The sequence below is a fragment of the Eurosta solidaginis genome, chromosome 2, assembly GCF_040869045.1.
Source record: "Eurosta solidaginis isolate ZX-2024a chromosome 2, ASM4086904v1, whole genome shotgun sequence".
Lineage (NCBI taxonomy): Eukaryota > Metazoa > Arthropoda > Insecta > Diptera > Tephritidae > Eurosta > Eurosta solidaginis.
In genome coordinates, this window is record NC_090320.1 from 277,818,718 (window position 1) to 277,845,881 (window position 27,164).

The following is a 27,164-nucleotide window of genomic DNA, read 5'->3' on the forward strand; positions in this document are numbered from 1 at the left end:
ACCGAAATAATCAGGTTGAAGAGATGAGTTGATTTAGCCATGTCCGTCTGTCTGTTTGTATGCAAACTAGTCCTCAATTTTTGAGATATCTTGATAACATTTGGTGAGCGGGTGTATTTGGGTGTCCGATTAGACATTTGTCGGAACCGGCCGGATCGGACCCCTATAGCATATATCCTCCATACAACCGATTTTTCAGAAAAAGAGGATTTTTGTAATATATTACTCAATTTAACAGATTGAAGCTTCAAACTTCACCATATACTTTCGTATATTGCACATATTGTTGCCTGAAAAAATTGATGAGATCGGTCGTATATATAGTATATATCCCCCACAACCGATTGTTCAGATAAAAAACTTTTCGTAATCACTGCCCTATTTTAAGAGCTAGAGGCTTCAAATTTCAACGAATGCTTACGTATATAGCATATATTGTTGTCTGAAAAAATCATAAATATCGGTGGTATATATAGTATATATATATAGTATATATATATGTGGATTTGTTTAATACGCGGTTTGGTTTAATGTAGTTCATATATCTTTATTGAAGATTTAGGTTTATATTACATATAACATATTACACACGTATTTGATTAAAGTAAAACTTTATGAGCTGCGTTCTGGTTGGTGCCAAAGTGTCAACTGTTCGTTCGTTCGTTTGCTGTCTTCTCATAACGTGGTCATCGTCAGTCGCTCTTTCGTCCTCCCATCTCTCCAATTATCTTGTCCGTCTCTTTTCGTTACAGGGCTGCATTCCTTTACGTTGCTGTCACTGTGTTTAAGCTGCGTCCACTTCTTGTTCTACGTCCGTCTGTCACTCCCACATATATAGTATATATATAGTATATATATATATTTTCGCAATTTTAGCCCCATTTTAACAGCTATAAGCTTCAAATTTCACCGATTGCTTACGTATATAGTAAATATTGTTGTGTCAAAAAATCATAGAGATCGGTGATACATATAATATATATATGATGGTATATATAGTATATATATAGTATATATATAGTATATATAGTATATATATAGTATATATAGTATATATAGTATATATATGGTATATATATTATTTTTTGCAATTTCGGCCCCATTTTAACAGCTAGAAGCTTCAAATTTCACCAAATGCTTACGTGTATAGCATATATTGATGTCTGAAAAAATCATTGAGATCGGTGGTATACATAGTATATATCTCATACAACCGATTGTTCAGATAAGAAACTTTGCGCTATTTCTGCCCCATTTTAACAGCTAGAAGCTTCAAATTTCACCAAATGCTTACGTATATAGCATATATTGATGTCTGAAAAAATCATTGAGATCGGTGGTATACATAGTATATATCTCATACAACCGATTGTTCAGATAAGAAACTTTGCGCTATTTCTGCCCCATTTTAACAGCTAGAAGCTTCAAATTTCACCAAATGCTTACGTATATAGCATATATTATTGTCTGAAAAAATCATAGAGATCGGTGGTATATATATTATATACCCCATATAAAGCCTTGTGAAATTTTAGCTCAATCCGAATATCGATGAGACCGCTTTTTATAGATTCATTATTGCTGTAAATATTGATGAATGTGTAGTAGTAAAAGAAACGGTATTGTTTTAAATATTTTTTTATTTAAGTTTTTTATATAATAAATTTTATAAATCCATATAAACTTTTTGTCAAGTGCCTAATAGCAAAATCACCGATACCTTTATATTTGTATACAATTCCTTAAAATTCATTAGGAAGTTTATCCTCACATATCCACTCAATATCACAACTAACATAATATTTTTTAGTTGAAGTTCGAGCGCATCCCAAATCAATATCATCCGGTTTAATTTCATCATCGAACCACTGTTGTATTAAAAATTTTTGAATATCTATACCATTTTTAAAATTAACTTCAAATTACGGTACTTTTTCCACCTTACCATTTAAATTAATTGTTCCAACATTTAGTAACCCTTTAGTGTCTAAAATTTCATTTATAGGAACAGCTCCTACTGTTGGTTCACAAAAATCAATACAATTATTTACATTCTTGGGGATAGCTTTTGGTTGGATGACTTTTTGTGTAGAACCTTCTGCTAGTATTATCTTTGAAAGTCGTTTCCTCTTGCACTCATTTAATATATGTGGCTCCACTTCAGTTGTACCTTGTAAAGATTGGGTGGGCTCTTCTAGTTTTTGAAGCTGCTTATCAAATTCTTCTTCATCAAAAATTTTTAACACCTTATCGAATTCCTCTTGGTCGATCACAAAATTAAACATTTGTTGTTCGTCATCAAAGTTTGTATAATTTTTAGAATCCATTGCTCACGTTAATGTTATTTCCATAAACATTTAATTACAATTAGATCATTACAAACTAAAATTCATATTTATATGTCCTTGAACCACATCAAGTTTATACAAAAACAAAAACAGCAATTTCTCGAAATTGTTTCTTATATTATATACATTAGCCTTTATCATGAAATTGTGGTTTCTTTATCATACAGTTTTGCCGTTTTTTGCTTTGTATTTTAATAAAACGTGTTCTCACACTGATTACAACCATCTGGGCTCCTTAAACATGACAGCATATAAATTATAATTTTTTTTAATGTTTTATATCGGGAATAATGCGAAATACAATTATATATATCTACTGTTTCCTTTCTTGAGTAAACCATTGGATGAATATATAAATGGCTCTGATTTGAGGGAATAAGTTCAATGTCTCCTTGTGTTGTCGAAATTTCTCTAACAAACAAATGACAGCCGTAGGACGAAAGATTATGAAATAATATTGGCACGAAGCGTGAAATTTGATATTCTAAGTTGCATTTGTTATGAGCAGGACCTCTATATGCACCAGTTAAATGGCAATGATCTGCAGCTCTGTCATCTTCATTTAAATTTTCATTACAAATATGACATTTTGAATATTCTTTATGAAATTGTTCTTGAGAGGGAGTTAAAGGGGTCACCGATATTTTTTACTTATAATATCATAGATTTTCAAAACATCTTGTGACGGACTTTTCCTTATGCCGGGGTTATATGTATATTAGGGTGATTCAAAAAATGATTATTTTATATGTGTGAATTCAATTTATATAATTCAGTTTTATATGTTTTACGTGCTATATGTACTGATATAAATTCATTGTAATATACATTAGGGCGTTTCGAAAGATGATGTATAGTTTGTAATTCAAATATGATTTAAACATGCTTTAATAAGTTCTGACAAATATTCATAGGTTCGAATGTGTGGGCTCCAAAGCCGGTGGGTTTGGGTCCGCACAATCTCCAATTAAATTTTTGAAAAAATGGTTTGTACAATCCTCCACTATATATTCTAAAACTGTCTAAACTGTTGTCATAGGAACATTTGATGTAGTAACTATAAGTGTAAGGAATATGTTTTTGAACTGATTTAACTTTGCTAGAATTTTGAATATCTATCGGTTCTAGAATACACTCAAAGTCTGCACAAATAACAAAGGGCACATGCAATTGTTTTTTTAAATTACTAAAGTTTAATACTTTATCATTTTCCGAAGGTATCTCTGTTACTATTTTATTGCAATGATCCTTGTTGTATGCTAAAGCTTCGTTTGTATGGAAGTGGATTAAACATGTGTTGCATGCGAACACTTTCCGTTTATATTTTAATAATTGCCTACATATTAATCTGAAATTTTATAAAAATAAAAATTGTTTTAACGAATTTTGTTTGTTTTAAGAGTTTTTCTTAGTGTCTTACCCCGAAATGTTCTTTATCCAAACGAAATGGAAGTTGCTAATGTCCTCTAACAACAATAAATTTATATATTTATATTATAGAATATCATAGTTCCTCTTTTGTAAAATAATATGGGCCCACTATAGTGGTATTATGCAGACCGAAAACGTTGACACTAATGACAGGATTGTTCTCTTCAAATATTTTGATTTGTGGAAAATTTAGATTTTGGAAGTTGGTTACTTTTTGTTTAACGCATTGACGCAAGTAGATTTTAATGAAATTCCAATTCCTTTATTGTATTTAAAACTAACAATTGAAAATTAAAGGCTGATATTTCACGCAGCAAATATGATGATGTAAAAGATAATTCCACAATGGGAAGAAAATTTAATGAAATGAAACTTGAATAGTTAAGTTGAATAATATAATTCTGGATTTGATCCGTCTTGCGACCGCGCAAGGGCTAGGTGGGGTTCGAGAACCAATCTCACGCGAGGATGGTGATGACTGCGCAAGGGTTAGATTGAGTTAGGGGATTACCGCAGCGCAAGTGCTACCTCGGATGATTTTATATTGAAAGATATAACTTACGGTTTTGGGATAATAGTTCCTTTTCTTTTCTCCTGGAGTTGGATGTGGCGTAGGTGATGATGTTCGTACTCGCTCCGGAATTGATGATCCGATGCAAATTTTGTAAAAGTAGATGATATTGCTTGATGATAGGTGTTCAGTGTTCCACGTAAACAAGAGAGCGAGTTAATGCATTGCACTTGTATTTATAGCATAGATTAGTGATGGAAAGCAATTCCAACACTGTTGACTGGAAGCACTGGATGGCAACTCCAGTCTGCTCTACCGCCAGGGTTGTATGAACGCAAGTCATAACTAGTGAAGTGAACGCAAGTCACTTGGAGAAGTGATCGCAAGTCACTTGGAGAAGTGATCGCAAGTCACTTGGAGAAGTGATCGCAAGTCACCGGTGGGGTTAGGTGACAAAAGGTCAATTAAGGACAGGAATATCATTTGCTATTTAAGTGAGCACAACTCACTTAAACATGGCGGCCCCCTTGCACTTGTGCAAGGCTAAACCGTTGAATAATAAATGCAGGTTAAAAGTTAAAGATAATCTGATAGGTACGTATAATTCGATAGTGTGATTGTTGTAGTTTGTACAACTTTGAAGAAATCGATGTTTGAATGATGAATTTCTGATGGCTGAATTTCCATCCCAGCCGATATGATTTTGTGGATGATGATAATTGATTCCCGAAAATAGTTTCTGTAATTAAAGTCACTTTTAGTAATCTTCAAAGACATATTGTTAGGATGATTAATGATGCAGAAATAGAAATGACAACAGAACCGAGAAAGAACTGGTATGCTGGCATCCTGATGCGATGCCGCTTCTGATAGATCGATTTTAATACGATGTTGTTGAATTCAACAATGAATTTCGTTAGCTGCGTTATATCCCGATTATTTATTTCCGTGTCTGCGCCACAGCTCGAGGATGGATGGTTTTCGAAAGTGGACTGTATATGATAAGATTTTATTTAGAGATCAAACGGGATTTGTATCATACTTCTCGCAAGAGGCTTGACAAAACCAAAATGAAAAAAAATGTTGAATAGATATTTCTCGTTCAAATTGAGACATGCTGGACTCCGAAGGAACTGGAGTGTTGATTCATGTGAGGCCCGTGGTCTGTATTTGGGAGATTTGGGGATTGCAATATTTTGTATGTTTGTAGAAATATCGTTAGATAAATGCATTCTCCATATGTTTGGAGGATTTTTACATGAAGAAGGTGCATTTGAATTAGATAATAAATTAAATAAATTTCTAATAAATGGTTTAATTAATACACCTATTATTGATTATAAATATACAGTTAGAAATGGAGATATTAAAAATACAAAATTACATTATATTCCACATACTAAAAGAAATAATAAATTATTTTTAAATAAAACAAGAGGTTCAAAAAATAGTTTAAGTTTTTTTATAGAAAATTCTACTACTGTTGATAGAGGTTTAGTTTGCCTAAGTGCAAAAAGAGGAGAAGTCGAGATATGTATTAATTCCATTGAAAATAATTATAAAAGACAATTAGAAACTTATGGTACTTATACAGTGAAAAATGGATGTGGAAATTATACTGCACAACCTCAACTTCATGTTGGACTTTTAGCAACTCCACAATTGAATCCTACAAATAATGATACTAATTTTCTTAATTCAACTTGTTATTGGAGAGTAGAATGTGGTATAACCATAAAACAAAATTATCATTCTGCTTTCACTCAAGGCAAATTATTAGCATGGCCTCAAGAAGTTACATTTAAACCAAATCATTCATATAGTTATACACCTGGTGAAACATTATTTGGACAATTTGATTTTACTATGTAGTCGAAATAATTATGTGTTCCACTTTGACGCTTATTCAGTTTAGGATCGGTTTCTCTTATGAGAAACCAGCAGTAATCACCCATTATTGCGACTTCCCAGAATCCTTAATATCGATTTTCAATTAATTTCATTTGCTGATGAAACCTTTCGCCATGTTCGTCACTTTCGTCGCCAAGATCTGCCGGAAAAACAGCTCAAATGTGAGTGCAGAAAGTGAATTTTTAAGGACATATTTACGCCTGGAATGAAAATAATAGTTAGGTAAACAAGATATAGAATTTTGGGAAAGTAGTCCTTTGAAGTGATTATTGTTGATCAAAATTTTTATTTGTGGTCCAACAAAAATACATTCCTTTATCTTGGCTTTATAAATATCTGGAAAAATTGTTTTCAAATAGTCGAATGCTTCGCCTTGTTTGTCCAAAGCCTTAACAAAGTTTTTAATGAGACCGAGCTTGATGTGTAAGGGTGGAAGTATGATTTTCTCTTTCTTGACAAAAGGGGTGTATTTGATGTTATCGACACCAACGGTAAACTCGGCACTTTCCGGCCAATCTTTTCTGATGTAGTGGTCCTTACGAGCTCGGCTATCCCACTTGCAGAGGAAGCAGTAGTGCTTGGTGTAGCCACTTTGTAGACCGCATAGCTTTGCAACGACTTTGAGATCAGAACATATTTTCCAATCATGCTCTTCATATTTGATAAATTTGAGTAGTTTTTGCATTTCCTCGTAGGTTTCCTTTGTATTTACTGCATGTGCGATCGGGATAGAAGGCTTTTTGTTACCAATATGCAATAATACAGCCTTCAAACTCAGTTTATTGCTGTCTATGAACAATCGCCACTCTTTTGAATCATATGTTTGACCAAACTCTTTAAATAAACCAGGAATGTCGTTCCAGTAGTATATACAGTCTTTCTTGGTATAGTCTTTGGAAAACGGTTCGTGACGAGTTCTACAATATGTCACCTTAACATCGGATGACACAAATTTAAATTGTTGCATACGAGAAGTGTGGATCTCGGCCTTTTCCTTGGATAGTTCCAAATCTCTTATCCAATCATTAAGTTGTACTTATGACAGAACGTTTCTCTCGTTTCCCATGCGAAATTCAGTACAACTTGATTCCCCGCACTCAGATATTACTGTTGACAATGGAACTGGATCCGCAACTGCCGTTGAATGTAGTACTGGTAATGTCACTGTAGGTACGCTGGCATATGTTACTCTTCTTGATCTTCCAACGCAAAGTACTTTTGTTTGACAAATATAACACTCTATTGAATGGCAAGTAGTTTCTCTCCATATCATTGGTGTATCAAATTTTAATTGTTGTCCTGATTCCGACTGAATGAATTCTACTCGACACGATGTACACAAAGTGTTCGGTGTCCATGGTTTTTCAGCATTTTTAGGCTCAATGCCAAAATACTTGGAGTATAAAGTTTTCATATGATCTGAGAACACTCGTCGTCGCCTTACGATAGTATATTGGCCACACATGAAAGAGAACATATCTGGATCGTTATTACACTCAAATTCTCGCGTCCTTTTACTCATTTTATTTTTTTTTAATAAATCACGGTTTTGAAATTTGACTTATGAACTGAACTATCTCCGGCGTGCTTTGCAGATGTTATGAAGTTTCAAGGCGCATTAACTCATATTTATACTCGGAACAAGAATAAAATTGAAAAAGTCAAATCTTACCTAGACAGAAAGGTTCCATTTTATACGAAGCCGGGAAAAGAAAATACTACCTGCTTTAGATGTAGGCTTTAAAAATTTTCTGTGTCTTATAATTTTGAAAATCTACCTGCATACTTACTAGGCCGGGTCGATTTAAAAATCGCTCATTGCTCTGTGGAAATCGTATTCTAGGGATCAAAACAAGAAACTTTGCCGAAGGAACCATACCTCTAAAACAAATTCTGGTGTCCCCCAATTCGGGTCGAACTTTTGGGTAGGGGCAAATTTTGAAAAATCCCACTTTGACCCATTTAGAGTGCTCCAATCGAGTCCAAATGTATGACCGACCCCACTAACTTTGGAGGCCCGATCCACCGATGCCAGTGGCACACACCCTGGAACCCCCTGGGGGTTCACCATACAAACATTTCAAATTATTTTATTGAAAATTTTTTTTATTTGTTTATACGTAATAATAAAATGTTACGTATACGCAGTGGTGCACCTCTTTTCAGTTGGTATGGATATGTTTGTGCTGATTTTTTCATGTAAAGTGCAAAACCGGCGATTTTTTGAAATGGTTGTATGATGAACCCCCAGGGGGGTTCCAGGGGGTGTGCCACTGGCATCGGTGGATCGGGCCTCCAAAGTTAGTGGGGGTCGGTCATACATTTGGACTCGATTGGAGCACTCTAAATGGGTCAAAGTGGGATTTTTCAAAATTTGCCTCTACCCAAAAGTTCGACCCAAATTGGGGGACATCAGAATTCGTTTTAGAGGTATGGTTCCTTCGGCAAAGTTTCTTATTTTGATCCCTAGAATATGATTTTCGCAGAGCAATGGGCGATTTTTTTGCCTCCCCACAAATCGACGCGGCCTAATACTTACCCATAAGTGACGGAAATACATGTTTATAACTACATGCCTACAGCAGGTTTCGAACCCAACCACTCTTCCTTTCGATGCAACCACTCTACCTACTATAAAACAATTCGAAAAATATCTGGAAAAAAGTTGTGGTTTTGGAATGCTGCCCTCGCAAAGAGTAATTTTTTTCATATTTTTTCATAAAAAAAAAAACAAAAATCTAAAATGATAAGCTAATATCTGGAAAACTATCTGGTTGAACAAAAAACAATGTATGATGCATTTATAGCATATTTTATCGTCTATTGCTTGACCCGTTCGTGAGATATATGTAATTAAAGAAAGCCATCTTTTTGGTTTTTTCGAATAACGGTAAATTGCAAATATCTCAAAAACGGTACCATAGAATCAAAAATGAACTCAATTTTCGAAATCAGGAGGTGATTTTACATACGAATTTCATAACGGTGTTTCTGGTAAAGAGAAAAAGTTGAAATTCGTGGTCCAGTGTATTCATACTGCAGATTTAGAGGATATTAAAAAATTTCATGATTCAAAAGAAGGTTATATTGAAAATACATTGGGAGAAATTGGAATTGAAGTTAAATATTGTATACTGGAATACTATATGGGTCTACAAATGAAGAAGAAACATATGTCTAAACGACTATATATAGGACAACAATTATATGTTTTAAGAGAAAAACAAGTACATGTCGAAATTAGTAAAGCATTAAATCGATGTGGATTTCTTCTTTACAAGTTCTTTAAAATCTTTACAGTTGTATATGTCTAATTTAACCTGTTATCCTGTTTCTACCGGAGATGTCCATGATACAAACTAGCCATCCATCCCTCTCGAAATAGATTGTGAGATTGACCCAGTGTTCGATGATGGTGCATCAAAAGCTGTAGTTATGGTATGTGCAATCATGGACGATATGGAGTTGGTCTCTATGGAAACAGACGATGAACCTTGATCCACTGTGTTTTTCATACAAACAATGAAAATCGTATTGACTAAATGTTGAGGAACATTCCTTTTCGTAAAATTGTGGAGTATTCTCCTTTTTGGATTTCGCATTTGAAATCCTCGACACTTCTTTAATTGTATCAAATTATGTTTCATTAGTTTTAATGTAGTCAAGATTTCTTGTGCCATCGAAGAGACAATCCTCATTCCCGATTAATGGAAGTATCTATTTCTATACTGTTGCTCCGGTCTCTGGCTCGTGAGGCAGGACCACCATAGTATCTTTTGAAGATACTAGCTTGAAATACTTTAAGACTTATAATTTGCCAGTTAAGAGTTTTTAGATCGTTGAACTAATGAAGGAAGATACATTTCACGACAGTAATTTAATTATTACGTTGTTAAACTTCTTCTATGTATTAAAGGGGAGCCCTGCTAAGGAGATCTAAGGAAAGACCAAAATAAATAAGTTCATCAAGATTTACATACCCATTCCTTAATATTGTTGGCCAGAATTTGGACAATATTCGTTGTGTGCCGCTCTATCATTCGCCTCAAAAACACGCCTGTAAAGCTCGGTTATTACCCTCGCCTGCTCCGCAACAGTAACCATTAGATGCTGGTTTTCTTTGGCCAATTCCTCATATAAGGTGCGATAGTCCTCCAATTCCTCATTTATGCTGCGATAGTCCTCCATGTTGCCTGAATAAATATAAAAAGGGTAAGTCCAGTTTAGGGGTCGACTGATAATACACGATATCCGGGGGCGGGAATCCTGTATATCTGAAACTTCTCGACAGCCCATCTGTTCTGTAAGTAATTGTCGTATAAAACTTTCACAAAGTGCTTGTAAATCAAATGCCCAAGTATTATTATTCTTGCATTGCTTTCTGATGGAATTCCCTCGCGCTTGTCCACTGAATCCTGGAGGAGACAAAATTCCAATTCCTTCAGGAGTAACACAATCCACAATAATAACATCATCATCTTCACAAAAAAAAAAAAAAAAAATTAAATGCTGAACTAGATATTTTAATTATACTAAAAATGGATTTCAATGATGAACTTTTAGGAATTGTGTTAGAAAAATGATCAAAAATGGAACCATTAATTTAAATGGTTTTATACATTCTCAACACTTATGCACTTTAGTTAAAAATGTAAAAACTATTTATCAGTTGTATCAATCCATATGCCGGGTGTAGTTTGAATCCGCCTCCTTCTCAAGGCCAGTAAACCGCCCTTTGCGTTAATAATGGCGGAATTATTACTGCTGCCACACATAGCCGATACAAAATCTCCAATTCGTTTTTCCCCGCCTGTCCGTGAACTCAACGAAAGTCAAAAGTGCGGGATTTTGTTGGAAAGGGGAAACCCAGTCTTTATCTTGAGTTTATATTGTATGTGTTCTAGATAGCTATTTACTATAACTTCAATTTGTGGCGAATAGCACAGCCTACCGCTCATGTTATTGCTGGTTGAAAATATAATATTACTTACTGATTCCGGAACTCAGTCGATTATATGTTCAACTGGTTTGTAACAGATACAGTTGCTATTAAACACTGAATTTGATGGAATTATAGCCGCAGGAAGCGGTAACCAGGGGTCGATCGATCCACTCGGTGATGATTGACATTTCTGAACTAATTCTTTACTAATGTATTGTGAAGCTTAACACTCATACACGTTATGGGTATCTGCGTTAAGAACACCGAATGTGCCGAGATCGATATTTTGGGCAGTGTCACCAACTGTGACTTGGAATGAGCTGCGCGGAAGGGCAATCTTGGGCACATTGACGGGGATAAGGTCACCATCAATAGTCGTCGTTTTGCCTATACCCTGTGAAAATTCGTATACCGCGTGCATTTTACAAAATTTATTATTTATTATTATTAACATATAAATATTTATCCTGACACAACAATTTAAAACAAAATTATCTTAAAGTGCCAGTCACGTGTTATACAATTTAACTTCTTAGGTGCAATTAATTAAACAGAAAGAAAGGATGAAAGTAGTAGCAGAAGTAGAGGGAAGGAAAGTGAAATATGCCAATAATAATTAAGATTAACATATTAGAGAAAATAGATATATATATAGATTGTAAAAGAATACATACATATATGTTCATATATACTCATTCTGTACATAACTAGTATTTATTCATTATTGTAATTATTGTAACAACTGGTCACCTCGTTTTTGAAAAGCAGTGTATTAGTTGGTTGCCTTAATCTAACAGGAAGAGAGTTCCAAAGACGAACCGCACTTATAAAGAACTGGCGTTCAGAGGTGAGAGTTCTGTGTCTAGTATAGACAAGCTGTACTGACCTTGAAGATTGGAGAAACTGCAGCCTTTGAAACAGGTAGCTTGGCTCCTTAGTATGGATAACCTTATGTATGAATACTAGCACTCTGACTTTTAAAAGGTTTTCAAAGGAAATGTTTAACAACTTTTTGGCATAAGCAGACACATGGTCAAGTCGTTTAAGCCCAAATACATACCTAGCAATGTTGTTATAAACAACATTAAGTTTGTTCTTACATACATAGTCACAGTTAGCAAAAATCTCACATAAATACAGTAGCGTAGGTATTAGATACGCTTTCGCAAGAATAAGTCTAATGTTGAAAGGAGTGAAGTACTGTGCTAGTAATAGTGTACGAAGCATTCCATACACTTTACTTACTGATCTAAAGATGTGATTATTCAACGTCAGAGTATTGTTAAAGATTAGACCAAGATTTTTCGCTGTGTTAACATATTCAATGACTGCTCCGCCCAACATTACCTTGTTTAAAGCTTGTGTATCGAAGGTCTTCCTGCGAATGACAATACATTTCGATTTGTCAGGATTTATTGACAAGCCATTGGCAGATGCCCATATACCTATTTGGTTCAAGTCGGAGTTAAGTTCGTTAATACATATATCAATACGATTTTGAGGACAGCATACATATAATTGGACATCATCAGCATAAATATGAACATTACAATATTTTAAAGTATTAGGTAAGTCATTAACATACAACGCGAACAACAGAGGCCCCAGGCGGAACACCCCTGAGTACAGGTACGAAATTAGACTTTCTGCCACCAGCGTACACAGCCTGAGATCTGTCAGCAAGGTAAAACCCAATCAAAGCAATGGCATGACTAGAGAAATTAAATAAATTTTTAAGCTTACAACATAGAACGTAATGGTCGACTGAGTCAAATGCTTTGGAATGGTCGAGCAGTGTTAAAATGGCTAGATTACTGCCATCAATTTCCATCCGAATGCTCTCGATTACGTCCAATCGAATATAATATTAACAATATAAAACTACGGTTACAAAATTTAAAGTATATATCATAAGTACGGCTATTATACTCACTGATACAACGCACAGCATCTGGGTGTAAACTATATAATCTAGAGAGATTTTGGAGGAACCCTGCAATCCACACTAGTTTTTCTTGCCCTTTACATAAACTTTTATGTTCTTCAATGTTGACATCAAATAGTTTTTTACAAATTTAAAACTATCACTTCCATAGGACCATAATAAATTACTGTTGTAATAGAGATTTGTACACGCAGTTTCAGAGTAAGATGGCGACTAACTTTATTCAGTATAATACGAACAGAGGTATAATGAAATAGTATGAAAAGAAAACTGATAATTAGAGTTGCCAGATTTATATTATTTAACAATACTTCCCTTTAATAGAACATCTGGCAACATTGCAAATATATATAAGTAAAAATTTACGACCATTAATTCAAATCCAAAATGTTTACATTGCAAAAACTATGTTAAGTAATACATATGTAAGTTTACTGTAAACCTATTCCGACATTAATAAATTCATTCTTAACAGCTGGTATAGCTTTCGTTAAACCATCTGCCAACATCTCGCTTGTAGAAATGTACTCTAGCTTTAACGACTTATCTTCCAGCCTTTCTTGTATGAATTTCACCTTTATATCGACATGTTTAGTACGTGGAGAAAAATTGTTGTTACGAACAATATGAATTGCGCTTTTGTTATCGCAATACAATGTTGTTGTTTTTGCATTGCGAGGAATAAGCTCAGATTCCAATCGGTTCAACCAAATCGTTTCTTGCATTGCACCCACTATTGACATAAGTTCTGCTTCTGTTGATGACAATGCAACGGTTCGCTGTCTATGCGTTGACCAAGATATAGCACCACCCTGCATAACGAACATGTAACCAGAAGTTGATCGACGCTGATCAAGATCTCCTGCCCAGTCAGCATCGCAAAATCCAACTAGACCTTCAGCCTTTGTTTATAGTTCCCTTCAAATATCGCATCACACGCTTCACTGCAAGCCAATGAGCTTTGCCGGGATTTTGTGTAAACCGACTCAGTAAATTGACCGGGAAGCTGATATCAGGTCGAGTGTTCTGTGCTGCGTACAACAGACAACCAATAGCCTCCATATATGGAACATTTTCCATCTCTTTCTTTGCTTCTTCAGTTTGTGGACACATTTCAATAGTTAGCTTCTGTGACAAATCAAGTGGCGTAGCAACGGCATTACAGTCATCCATTCCAAAACGTTTGAGCACACTGCAAATATATTCAGATTGATCAAGTTTTATTAGTTTTTTTACCTCATCTCTTTGAACTCGCATGCCCAATACGGATGACGCTGAACCCATGTCTTTCATTTTAAATCTGGAAGACAACTCGCTCTTAATACGCTGTGTAGCCTTTTTGTCATTGGAGAACACCAACACGTCGTCTACATAAATCGCTACGTAAACCATACTTTGATCTTTTACACAATAGTAGATACATTGATCGACTTCGCTCCGAACTAGTCCTAGACCGATGAGTACTGTATTCAATTTATCGTTCCAAACTTTGCTTGCTTGTTTCAAGCCGTATAGTGACTTTACCAAACGACATACTCTGCCTGAACCATCATCATAGCCTTCCGGTTGCTTCATGTATACTTCTTCACGAAGCTCACCATTTAAAAATGCTGTTACCGCATCTAATTGATGCACCGCCAAGTCATATTTCGCTGCCATGGCGAACAAGAATCGCAATGAGTTATACCTAACTACCGGTGAATATGTTTCCGAATAATCGACGCCTTGTTTCTGCGAGCAACCTTTCACAACGAGCCTTGCTTTATAACGAACAAGCTCTCCAGCTGCATCACGTTTCACTTTGAATACCCATTTTGAACTTATTGCCTTTTTACCAGCAGGCAATTTCGTAAGCACCCAAGTGTTGTTTGACTTAAGAGAATCCATCTCCTCTTCCATGGCGCGCTTCCAGGCACTTGATTCTGCACTATACAATGCCTCTTCAACACTAACAGGGTCATCAGCATCAGACACCACTGTCAACAACAAATTTCTTTTCGTTTTGTTTGCAATACGCTCCGACCGACGAACTGGATGCAATTTATCATAATCGTCACTATGCATATTAACTGCTTCACTTTCATCAGGAGTATCGTAGTCACTGTCCGAAGATTTGTTGACATCTAACAATTCGCTCATATTATCCTCCTCTGAATTGTTAATGTTATAATCTTCCCTTGTATCAATAATATCAATAATCAAATTTGGCTCTGTATGTTTCGTTACGTCACATGAATTTTCTATAAATGTAACATCACGGCTCACAATAAACTTGTAATCAGATTTACGATAAAGCCGGTAAGCTTTTGACACAGCACAATATCCTACAAATATGCACTCATCTGATTTTGCATCAAGTTTTAAACGTTTTTGTTTCGGTATGTGAACCATCGCTGTACAACCAAATATTCGTAAATGCTTTAAATTAGGTTTAACACCTGACCATATTTCTTCTGGACTTCGATTATTACCTCTACATGGAATGCGGTTTACCAAATATGCTGCCGTGTTTGCAGCCTCTGCCCAGAATATATTTCTCAGGCCAGAATCTAATAACATACATCTAACACGTTCAATCAACGTTCGGTTCATACGCTCAGCCACCCCGTTCTGTTCGGGCGTGTAGGGAGCTGTTTTTTGATGAACAACAATGCCACAATCACGCAAAAAATTTTCAAATGGTTCGTTGCAATATTCAGTGCCATTATCTGTCCTCAGCACTTTTATTTTACGGCCACACTGTGTCTCTACTTCGCTTTTAAATTCCTTAAATTTAGCAAACACATCTGACTTTCGTACAATCGGTATCGCAAATACCTTTCTTGAAAAATCATCAACAAATACAAGTAAAAATCTTGCACCACTGAACGATTTTGTGCTAATTGGACCAAGCACGTCAGAATGTATGATGTCTAACAAATTTTCTGCACGCGTACCAGCTGATTTGTTTATATTTCTGGTTTGTTTACCTTTACAGCATATAATACACCCTTTGTCACTTGTGCTGCTGTAATTAACGCCAAGCGTTGAATTCTGCACTCGTTTCATATTTTATTTGCAAATGTGTGCCAGCCTACGATGCCAAAGCTCAAAGTTATCAACTGTAGTCATTGCTCTCCCAACTTTATTTTTAACGCAATCCAACTTGTATAAATCGTTGTCCGCAAATGCCTTTGCTATTAAATTGCCTTTCACATCGAAAATTTTACATACATTTTTTTCGAACACCACCTTTTTGTTTTGCTTAGTCATTTGTCGAACTGACAAAAGATTTGCACAAAGACTAGGAACATATTCAACATTTCGAACATTAGTTGGAATTTTCTGTTTGTTGACATTTAACAGTAGGCTAACATCTCCTACGCTGTTAACAGGAACTCGCTCACTGTTAGCTAAAATAACTTCGTTGTGTTCTGCTGCTCGAACTTTTGAAAGCAACTGTTGATCGTTCGTCATATGCGACGTTGCGCCTGAGTCGACGTACCATACACACTCGCCACTCTGAGAGTGTAAACACGAATTCGCTAGCAAAGAATTTGAAAATATAGCTGTCTTGCTTTTACTTTCGTTCTCATTTGCTTTTTTCGACTGTATAGATTTACGACACTCTTTACGCATATGGCCTTCCTGACCACAATTAAAACAACGAAACTTTTTACGATTAGAATTTTTGTCATTCTTTTTCGGTTCGAAATTCTTCGAATACAAAGCGTTGTTGGTGGATTCCTTACTACAATCCAATTTGACGTCTTGCAACAACAAATTCTTTACGCTGTCGACGGTTAACTTCGATTTGGAATTTTCCACTGCCATAACAAGAGCTTGATACTCATTAGGCAACCCAGCTAGCAATAAAGTATGGTCTGGAACTGTTCGAGTTTTAACTGCACCAGCTTTTTCAAAAGCTCTACCTTGCGAGTTAAACCACTGTCCTCATACGCTGCCATTATTGAATCCCATGCTTCTTTTGCCGTCTGTGCATTTGCTATGTGCGAGAAATTACTCGGCTCCACCATGAGCGTAATCTCCGCCAGCGCCCGTTCGTTTGTGTCACGATCTTTTTCCGATGCATTTTCAGACAAACCTACTTCGGTGATTTTCCAACAACTTTTCAGCACCAAGTATGACTTTGCATTTCGCCGCCAAACATCAAAATTTTCCCGACCGCGAAGTTTTTCGAAAGGAAAACTGAGTGTGCCCGTCGCCATTTTAATTAAATTAATATATTTAACTTTAATTTTACTCTATGTGGATAGGCCCATAACCTGTTGTAATAGAGATTTGTACACGCAGTTTCAGAGTAAGATGGCGACTAACTTTATTCAGTATAATACGAACAGAGGTATAATGAAATAGTATGAAAAGAAAACTGATAATTAGAGTTGCCAGATTTATATTATTTAACAATAATTACGTAGTGTGACATTAAGTAATTAGTTTGTCGTTGATTATCCTTACTCAGGTCCGAAAATTCAAATGGAGCTTTTATGTGGAAACAGAGGAATTCTTCATTATTGAAGACCACAGCTATTTCCTTTACAATAAATTTATTATCATATGCTTTAAAGCCTTGAACATCTACTGTCGCAAACATTATGAAAATTAATAATGAAATATCTTTTTAATGGTATGCTTTTTATACGTTCCTAAAAAGATAAACAAAATGATCAATCTTCATATTTATGCGGTTTTATAAAATTCTCATGTAAATATATATGTAAGTATGTACATACTTTTCCTTTCATATTTTTCCTTTTACCAAATGGGGTAGAACCGCTATAGCATATGGCTTATGTCGCTCACGATAGGTAGTTATCGTAACTGTTTTTCTAATAAATTTCTTTCTTTTAGACGGGATGCAAGTATCTCTGACTTATCTTTTGGGCGCTCTAGGTCTCTTATAAGATCGTTTAACAAGGACTGTGTCAGAGGCTTTGGGCAAAATCCATCTGATACGCTGGAGATTTTTGAAGACGAAGAAATAGGCGATGGAGGAACTTCAGTATACGTATTATGTTGATTTTCAGGACATGGAACTCCATCTGAATTTAGCACGGGAAGAGTAAAACCACCAGCTGAAATCGTGGGATAAGACCACGATATTGATAGATACTCTGGAGGTAAGGAACGAATATGCAATAGCTAACACAACAGAACTAATAGAGAGACTCGAGACCGTAGAGCTAACAAGAAACAGCAAATTGGTATCTTTTGACATAAAAGATTTATACCCATCTATACTACTATCGGAGACTTTGGACATAGTTAGCTCAAAAATAGTTCATAACACAAAAAACAAAGTGAAAAGTATGCAAATCACAAATACGCTAAGAACCACTTTACGTCAAAACAATTTTCAGTTCAACAATAAAATATATAGACAAACAAACGGTCTTGGAATGGGAAGCCCCACATCAGCAATTCTTATGGAAGTGTTCATGCAAAATCTGGAAGAAAAGTACATACAGGAGCTGAAGTCCAAATTAGGCGTGTCATTTTATGCTAGATACGTGGATGACATAATATGCCTTTTAACTACTAATAACGAAGAGCTTGTACTGGAGTACCTCAACAAGCAGCACGGAAATATAAAATTTACAATGGAAACCGAAAAAGACGGAGGAATCAACTATCTAGACCTCACGATAAATATTGATAAAGAAGCCAAAAGATTTAACTATGACATATATAGAAAGTCAACGGCCACCGACACAATACCTCAAATCACCCTCAACAGCATAAAAATGCAGCATTAAAGCACTTGGAACATAGACTTGAAAGAACACCTCTTACACAAGAGGCATATAAGAGAGAACTTGAGGTCATATATAACATCGCTGCAAACAACGGATATAAAAAAGCACTAGTAGATAAGTTCAGAAGGACAAATGGAGAACCAAAAAGAAACAATGAAAAGGAAAATAATAGCTGGACGACTATGACATATACTGGAAAAGCAACATATTAATTTGCAAACTTCTTTAAAAAATACAACATTAACACAACATTCAAAACATCGAACAATCTAGGGCGAAAACTAATAACTAACATTAACTCAGAGGATCCGTTTAGCAGCCACGGCGTATACAAGCTTACCTGCGGATGCCAGCATAGTTACATAGGACAAACAGGACGGCAAATAATAACGAGGTTCAGAGAACATATTAGAGATTACAACAAAAAAATACGGAATCCAAACATTATACCCGAGTCTAACTTCGCGAATCACATGATCGAGAATGAATGTTCCCCAGCAAACATCAATAAAACAGTTAGGGTTCTTCACATACAAGAAAAGGGCCGACGTCTCAACGTACTCGAAAACATGGAAATCTACAAACAGAAAACATTCGACGGTAGAATATTAAACGAACAGATAAACACAATTTCTGACACAATATTCGAGCCTTTAAAACTTATTTACAGGAAACAACTTAATCATACAGGTACAACAGACACACACACAACAACAAATAAACACAAAACAATTAACACACCAAAACAAAAAACCGACAAAGAAGGTCAAACGACTGAAATCACAGATTTCTACCTACCCCAGTCAGCCACACAAATCGATTAGTAAACCACCCTCGGTTCTGAATGAACACACAGCACATACACATAACTAAATATACACAAGCATCAATTTGACAATACCTGCTCATATACCTACGAACTATAAATACAGGACATACGACAACAACAGATCAGAACGAAAATCGACACTGATGATGGCACAACGCCGAAACCGGTTTGTCTCAAAACCAAATTTGACAAGGGATGACGGAAACTCGTTCCAATATACATCATTTATCCACCCTGTCGGAAAATCAACCAAACAAGATAAGTCAACATTTGATGTAGTAACTATAAGTGTAAGGAATATGTTTTTGAACTTTGCTGGAATTTTGAATATCTATTGGTTCTAGAATACACTCAAAGTCTGCACAAATAACAAAGATCACATGCAATTGTTTTTTAGAATTACTAAAATTTAATACTTTATCATTTTCCGAAGGTATCTCTGTTACTATTTTATTGCAATGATCCTTGTGTATGCTAAAGCTTCGTTTGTATGGAAGTGGATTAAACATGTGTTGCATGTGAACACTTTCCGTTTACATTTTAATAATTGCCTACATATTAATCTGAAATTATATAAAAATAAAAATTGTTTTAACGAATTTTGTTTGTTTTAAGAGTTTTTCTTAGTGTCTTACCCCGAAATGTTCTTTATCCAAACGTAATGGAAGTTGTTAATGTCCTCTAACAACAATAAATTTATATATTTATATTATAGAATATCATAGTTCCTCTTTTGTAAAATAATATGGGCCCACTATAGTGGTATTATGCAGACCGAAAACGTTGACACTAATGACAGGATTGTTCTCTTCAAATATTTTGATTTGTTGAAAATTTATATTTTGGAAGTTGTTTTCTTTTAAAATATCAATACTGTTAATTAAGGTGTAGGTTTGGGGAAAACTTGAATAATCCCCAGCTTTGATTTCAGAAAGGAGTAAAAATAAAACAATTTGAAAATGAATAACTTCTCTGAATAATGTTGGTAAAGTTTTTTCCTTTCCTTGTAATTTCAAATTGAGCGCATTTAAATAATTACATAATTCAGAAAGAAAAGCCAAATTAAAAATAAATTCGCTATCTTCTATGACCTGCATTAATTCTTTTGTTCCATCCAATTTCTCCACTTTTAAAAACTGCAGCACTTCATTCCCCAGAGCAAATAATCTTTTCAGACATTCCCCCCGGCTTAACCATCCTACTTCGGTGAACATTTTAAGGTCGTTGTATTCAGCCTTTGAAGTTTTTAAAAACTCCCTTAAATTTCCGATGGGTAAGTGAATGATGACCCCCCCTTATTTTATTAATTATTTGATCTGCAGTTTTCATACAGGAAAGCACGCTCAAAAATTTGGAAGCAAGAGACTTTTCTAACTGTCCTACGAAACCTTCTATTTTACTAGTCATGACGTTTGCCCCATCCGTGCATACCCCGGCAAACTTACTTAGGTCCACTTCAGAAAGAAATTGTTGGTGGATAGTTTCAAATATTAACCTTCCTGTTACATTTCCATGAAAACTTTCTAACGAAAGCATTGCACATTGGTTCAAAATTGAATTTTTGAGGAATAAAATAGTTGGCGTTAAGCTATCGGTCTAAAATTTTGCATGGGGTATTTATAGATGAAAATAAACTTATAATTGGGGCTTACCAGTTCGGGACCTCTGGCGTCTCTTAGCTTTGGCCACTCTTTTATGAAATCCAAATTACTGAGACGTGATAAATCCCGTTGGCGAATATTATGAGATCTATCCCACCTGTCCAGAACCACCTGCCAATCAGACGATTCCCTTCGTAGCTCCTCTTTTATTTTAGCCTCAATTGATTCGTCGAATTCAATTTAAAAATCAGTAGTCGATGTATCCAAAATATTGCTCTTTTGTTTAGCAGTGCAGTCTACTTTCCTCTTTTTCGCTGTAATATTTGTGTATTTGGAATACAATTTCCCTGCAGGTGGTTTTTTTCCTTTGCGCGGAATGTAATAATATTCCTAATTTGGAAAAGTCATTAGTAAACATTTCGACGTTATGTTGATATTTTTTGATTACCTACCAAGTACGATTTTTCTTCGGGAAACAATAACTGAATGTCGTTTAAAAATTGCTCGAAGTTGAGTGGCTTTAATTTTATGTTGTTTTCAACGACGTACTCTACAACAGCATTTATAATCCGATCACGATGCCCATTATTTAAATGGCCGTTGAACTCATAATGTTCTAAAATGGATCTGCCAGCAGAACAGTCATACAATGTACAAAGTTTTCATGAATTGTGCCGACTGCATCCAAGCAAAAATCTTGCAGCGACGTTAAGCGTATGCGCATACAAATACGTATGTACATACATATTCTTTCTTTATAGATTATTTTCGTTAATAAAACACATAAGCACTTTAAACAACAAAGCTTTGTACGAAATTTACTATTACTTACCTTTTTCTTTCGCCAGGCAAACAGCTTTTCACGGAATTCAGCTCTTTTCCCAACTTTTTTTACAGCGTCGGCTATATCAGCTTCGTTTAAAAAACTTAAATGTTGAAATTCAATGCCAGCCACTTGAACAAACAATATTGCATGCTTTATAATAAATATTTTAAAAGATTTTAATATATTTACCAGTGAGCTCTTCCAGCAATTCATCTAATTGAAAAATATGCAAAATTTCTGTCACACATTTTTTCTCTTCCTTGAAGCAGCTACAAATGCATACCATTATAAATGAGTTGCCACCTCACTCTTAGCACAGAAAAAAATGAAATATTTTTTACTTGCATATGTGCAATGACAATGTTTTGAGCCAAATGTGGATCAATATTGCGGTATATGTAAGAAAACGGCAATACTGCATAGAAAAACGTTAATGGCAATTCAAATCTTGCAACCTCTTCGCTCAACACATATTTTTATGTACATACATATTGCGTTCGTGTCAACCACAAAAAAATCGAATGAACAAGCAGTGTTGCCGCTGAATTCCTTCTACCTCACAGTTGCTTAATCCATTTTTTTCTGGGCACAAGCTACGGATGCATAAAAGAGCATGCACATTATACATACATATGTATTTAAGTAAGCGTGTATGTAACTTCTCTCTTAATTTAAATACGTGCATATAGTAAGTTTTGGTCTGAACGTATTATTTTTAAACAGGGACATATTTAAATGGTAATTAATAAAAATATATTCATTTTCACTATGCGTATTTTTTTCTGAGTGTAAGATTATTGTTCAACAAAAAGGCTAAAGCTTCTTCAGTGGTTTTTGCTTGGATTGAACTTTCAAACAATTTTCGAACTTTTCTTGGTTGCTCAATATTTTTTAAAACAAAACTTATGACCGCATAAAAATCTTTGTTTCCACTTCTACTTGATGACTGGCGACATGCTATTAACAACGATTCTGGGCTATGTTTTTGATCCGAGTTAATTTTTGAAACTTCACGTCGTTTAGATCGAGAAGATTTGTCATCAAATTTAAGACTCGGACGGCCAGGGCGAGGGCGAGAACCCTGCTCTTGTATTACACAATCTTCAATTTCCAGTTCAGGGATATTAAAATTGGAATTTAACCATTCTGCATGCTTTTGTTCGAATCGAGATTTTATTCTACATTCAGCGCTATATTTCACATTCCGCTTACCATTTAGAGAGTTAATTGATAGTTTCAGTCTAGAAAGAAACTTATTGTCCACTTGGGAAATATCTATATTTTTTTTCTGAAAAATATAGTTCATGACTAAATTAATATCTTTTAAATCGTCTAACTGCTGAAGAATTTCCCTTTTAGTAAATTCTGCCATATTTACGTAAATGTACTTAATCGAAAGAAACAAAATCACGAATATTTAAAAAAATATGCTAAAAAAAGTGAGTTCAATGAAATGTATACTTGATATTAAATTAATTATTACTGCAATTCGGTAAACTAAAAGTTGACCATCAATTTTCGACAAACCCACGGCAATAATGTATTTCAAGGAAATAATGAATGTGAATTTGAATCGACTCGACCAAAATTGCTCAGACGGGAGTAGCGCCAGTAAAACAAAAAAAAAATTAACAAAAACGTGCAAGATCATCGTAAAGTATATTAAATGTAGAATACATTTTATGTTAAGCGTTTGTGATAGGAGGTGGTACGTAGGAGTACGGGCAAACGATATGGAGCACGCCTCATAAAAAATGAACATTTTAATCAATAAAATACGCTAAAATTCATAAATAGGGATTTCTTTAAATCGCTTTTTACTATTTTTATCGTAATGAACAGTGTTAATAAGAAAAAGAAGAGAAACATTAAATATTTACTATTTTAGGCAATGAAAAATTCAGTTTCAATATACACCCCACCTCTAAATTTTAAATCCAACGCTCTTAATCAGATTGAAATTGTGACCTTAATAATTAAGCAATTGCTATAATATTTTACGAACAGTTTCCTTAGTTATTATATATTTTGGCTAATAACACGAAAAATTTAAATTCCAACATGGACTTTTGGCCGTTTTTGACCCCTTCCTGGCCCACTGTGCAGTGTTGGATTGTGTGTAATCAATACTGGCAACAACTCGTCTAGAAAATCTCTTTCCGACGAATGATTAGGATTTTCATAACTCGATGATGGTGCATCGACAGCTTTAGTTATGGTATGTCAACGATATACGACTTATTTTTAATAATAACACTGGATCCCACAACAGTTCCAACAGATTGATTAATAGCATGGTCTGACACCCAGCTTTCGACGTAGACGGATTTAAATTCAGCTTCGGATAATCTTTTACTGGACCTTGAAATTCCTTGGCTACTTCTGCTACGACTTCTTCTTCGTCCTCAGAACTGTATAGAGGCATCATGCTCGGTTGTTGTTGCGCTTCTGTTATAACTATTGTTTGTTCCACTTCTTGCCCCATTGGAATTTCTTCGACACAACCACCTCCACCACCATCAGGTTGTGGATCACGTGGCAAACGCAGGCGCAGGCAACAGGCTAACGGGCTTCGCCCATGTTTAAGCCATTGTTAATGCCTGCGCCTGCGTTTGCGACGTTATCCACTACCTGATGGTGGTGGAGGTGGTTGTGTTATATGAATTCTTTACGACATGATATTCAACTTTGAGTGAAATTTGAGTGAATATATATAAATGTATATGTTATATGTAGTATTATAGCAATGTTATAGCAATGTAAATAAAGAGGAATGTATAAATACTGCGTAAATAAACCAAATATATTCAGTTGCTTATGGCAAACGTGCCAGGTTTTAAATATCTTGGTCCGGGTAATAGTATTTATAAAGGCGATCCAAATAATGAAGCAGACTTGATTGCTCAAATTCATGATATTGAATATACATTAGCACAAACACATGGTGATATTCGTAAAGCAGACCTTGAAGAGATAATAATATTTCATAATATAGAAAATCCATTTGATTTTGGTCGTTTATTGGGCAAATATGGACTTGCAGCAAAATATGGTATTGAGTCATTAGTTGGTGTATTGTATGGAGGAAATGAAAAGAATATGAAAAGAAATTTAGGACAATTATTATATGCAGAACGTCAAAGAGAAATTCATGAAACATATAAACAATCAAAGGGCAAATATAAGAATTTTTATGAATTTTTACATTCTGCTGAATGTAAAGCAATTTATCCTAAATACAGCAAAGGATCTGAAAATTATAAAAGAATAAAAACTCAAGTTGAAAAAGATCCATACTTACAATTACATACGGATGATCAACCTAGTACTTCTAAACAAGCTGAAGCCAGTGATACCAATACCCGACAACCCGACGACAATAGAGCCGGTGGTAGTGAAAGTGAAAGAAGACCTGGAGACGATTCTATCGATTGCTTCCTTGCTAATCTTGATAGCAGTTTGCATTCTTCTGATTTGGCCGCTTTACCACACGAATCGAGTATGGATATACCACAATCTGGTAGTGGTAGGGGACCGAATACAGGATCTCGGGATGCGGCTTCGACGGTGTCGTCGACGGGATCGTTTTCAAATGGAAGAAGCGATTCCTGTCCGTGGATATCCAGACCAATTTCACAACATCCAACTGTGATGACATTTCAAAAAAGTAGACTATTTTATAGTTATGGATATGCTAATCATAAAATAGAATCACATGATTTAGTGGATATTTTTACAACACCTTTAGCACTAATTCCTGTAGATTTTTTACCATTTTATATTAGCATGTCTGAATACTCCAATTTACCAATTGATTGCACAATAGAATTGGTTTGGTGTAACGTATATCCTTTAGGTACCCGTACTGCATTTGATACGGGTACAACGTTGTCAGGAACAGCAACATCTGAATATGTTCCTATTGGAGTATTCGGAATAGGTTTAAATTTAGATTTTCACGGCCAAAATTCTTTAATAAGAAGTAATGATGCTAAGCCAATGATTCCAACAGATGTGGAATCAATGAGTGCAACTGATATTTGTGAAAAATATTATTTAAAAGAAAGCTGTACTTCAATGGGTATACCACGATCAATATCTCAATATTTTTGTTTAATTTGTAATAAAACAACTAATCCAGATGCTACTAAATATCCAGATTATCAAATACATGAAGAAGGATCTTTTGAATTAAATAATACATTGTCCAAATTTTTAATAAATGGTTTAATTAATACTCCTATAATTGATTATAAATATAACGTAAAATGTGGAGATTTGAAAAATACAAAATTGCATTATATACCCCATACAAAACGAAATAACAAATTATATTTAAACAAAAGTAGAGGAACCAAAAATTCTTTACAGTTTTTTAAAGAAACTACTACTACAATAGATAGAGGATTAGTAGGCTTATCTGGAAAACGGGGTGATGTTGAAGCATGTGTAAATTCTATTGATAATAATTATAAAAGACAATTAGAAACATATGGAACGTATACCATAAAAAATGGAAGTGGAAATTATACTGCTCAACCACAAGTTCATGTTGGTCTATTAGCAACACGTCAATTAAATCCAACTAATAATGATACTAATTTTTTAAATTCAACATGTTATTGGAGAGTAGAATGTGGTATAACTATAAAACACAATTATCATTCTGCATTTACACAAGGCAAATTATTGGCTTGGCCTCAAGAAGTCAGTTTTAAACCACTCCATACCTATTCATATACTACTGGTGAAACATTATTTGGTCAAATTATTCAACCATCTGGAAATATTTCTACAATGAAGGATGTTTTAAGTGAATATGAAATTGTAAAACCAAAAAAGAAAACATAATTTATAAGTTTTTATTATTCTTTATTTAAAATAAATTCTTGATATAAAAAATATATTGTCAAAGGATATGGTTTTTTTTGTGTATTTCTTTAAAAATGGAGCAGGTCGCCAATTATATTGATACATTCTACTGCGAAATGCTTCACTTTTCGGAAAAATATCATTGTTAGATAAAACAATTACAGGTGTTCGCATTACTACACCATCCCCTTG

At 34.8% G+C, this 27,164-nt stretch overlaps 1 protein-coding gene across 3 annotated transcripts in view; it reads left to right on the plus strand.

Moving 5' to 3' along the window:
• Positions 1 to 27,164, plus strand: part of oaf (out at first) — a 196,145-nt gene that overhangs the window by 129,000 nt on the left and 39,981 nt on the right. Inside the window, exon 5 of one of the 3 annotated variants that reach the window (XM_067768143.1) lies at positions 17,940 to 20,455. The exons of the other annotated variants lie outside the window; for them this stretch is intronic. Within the exon in view, the coding sequence (XP_067624244.1) occupies positions 17,940 to 17,960 (21 nt within the window). The 3' untranslated portion in view covers positions 17,961 to 20,455. Of the gene's footprint in view, positions 1 to 17,939; positions 20,456 to 27,164 lie in introns of those variants that run through there. 3 annotated transcript variants of the gene reach the window in all.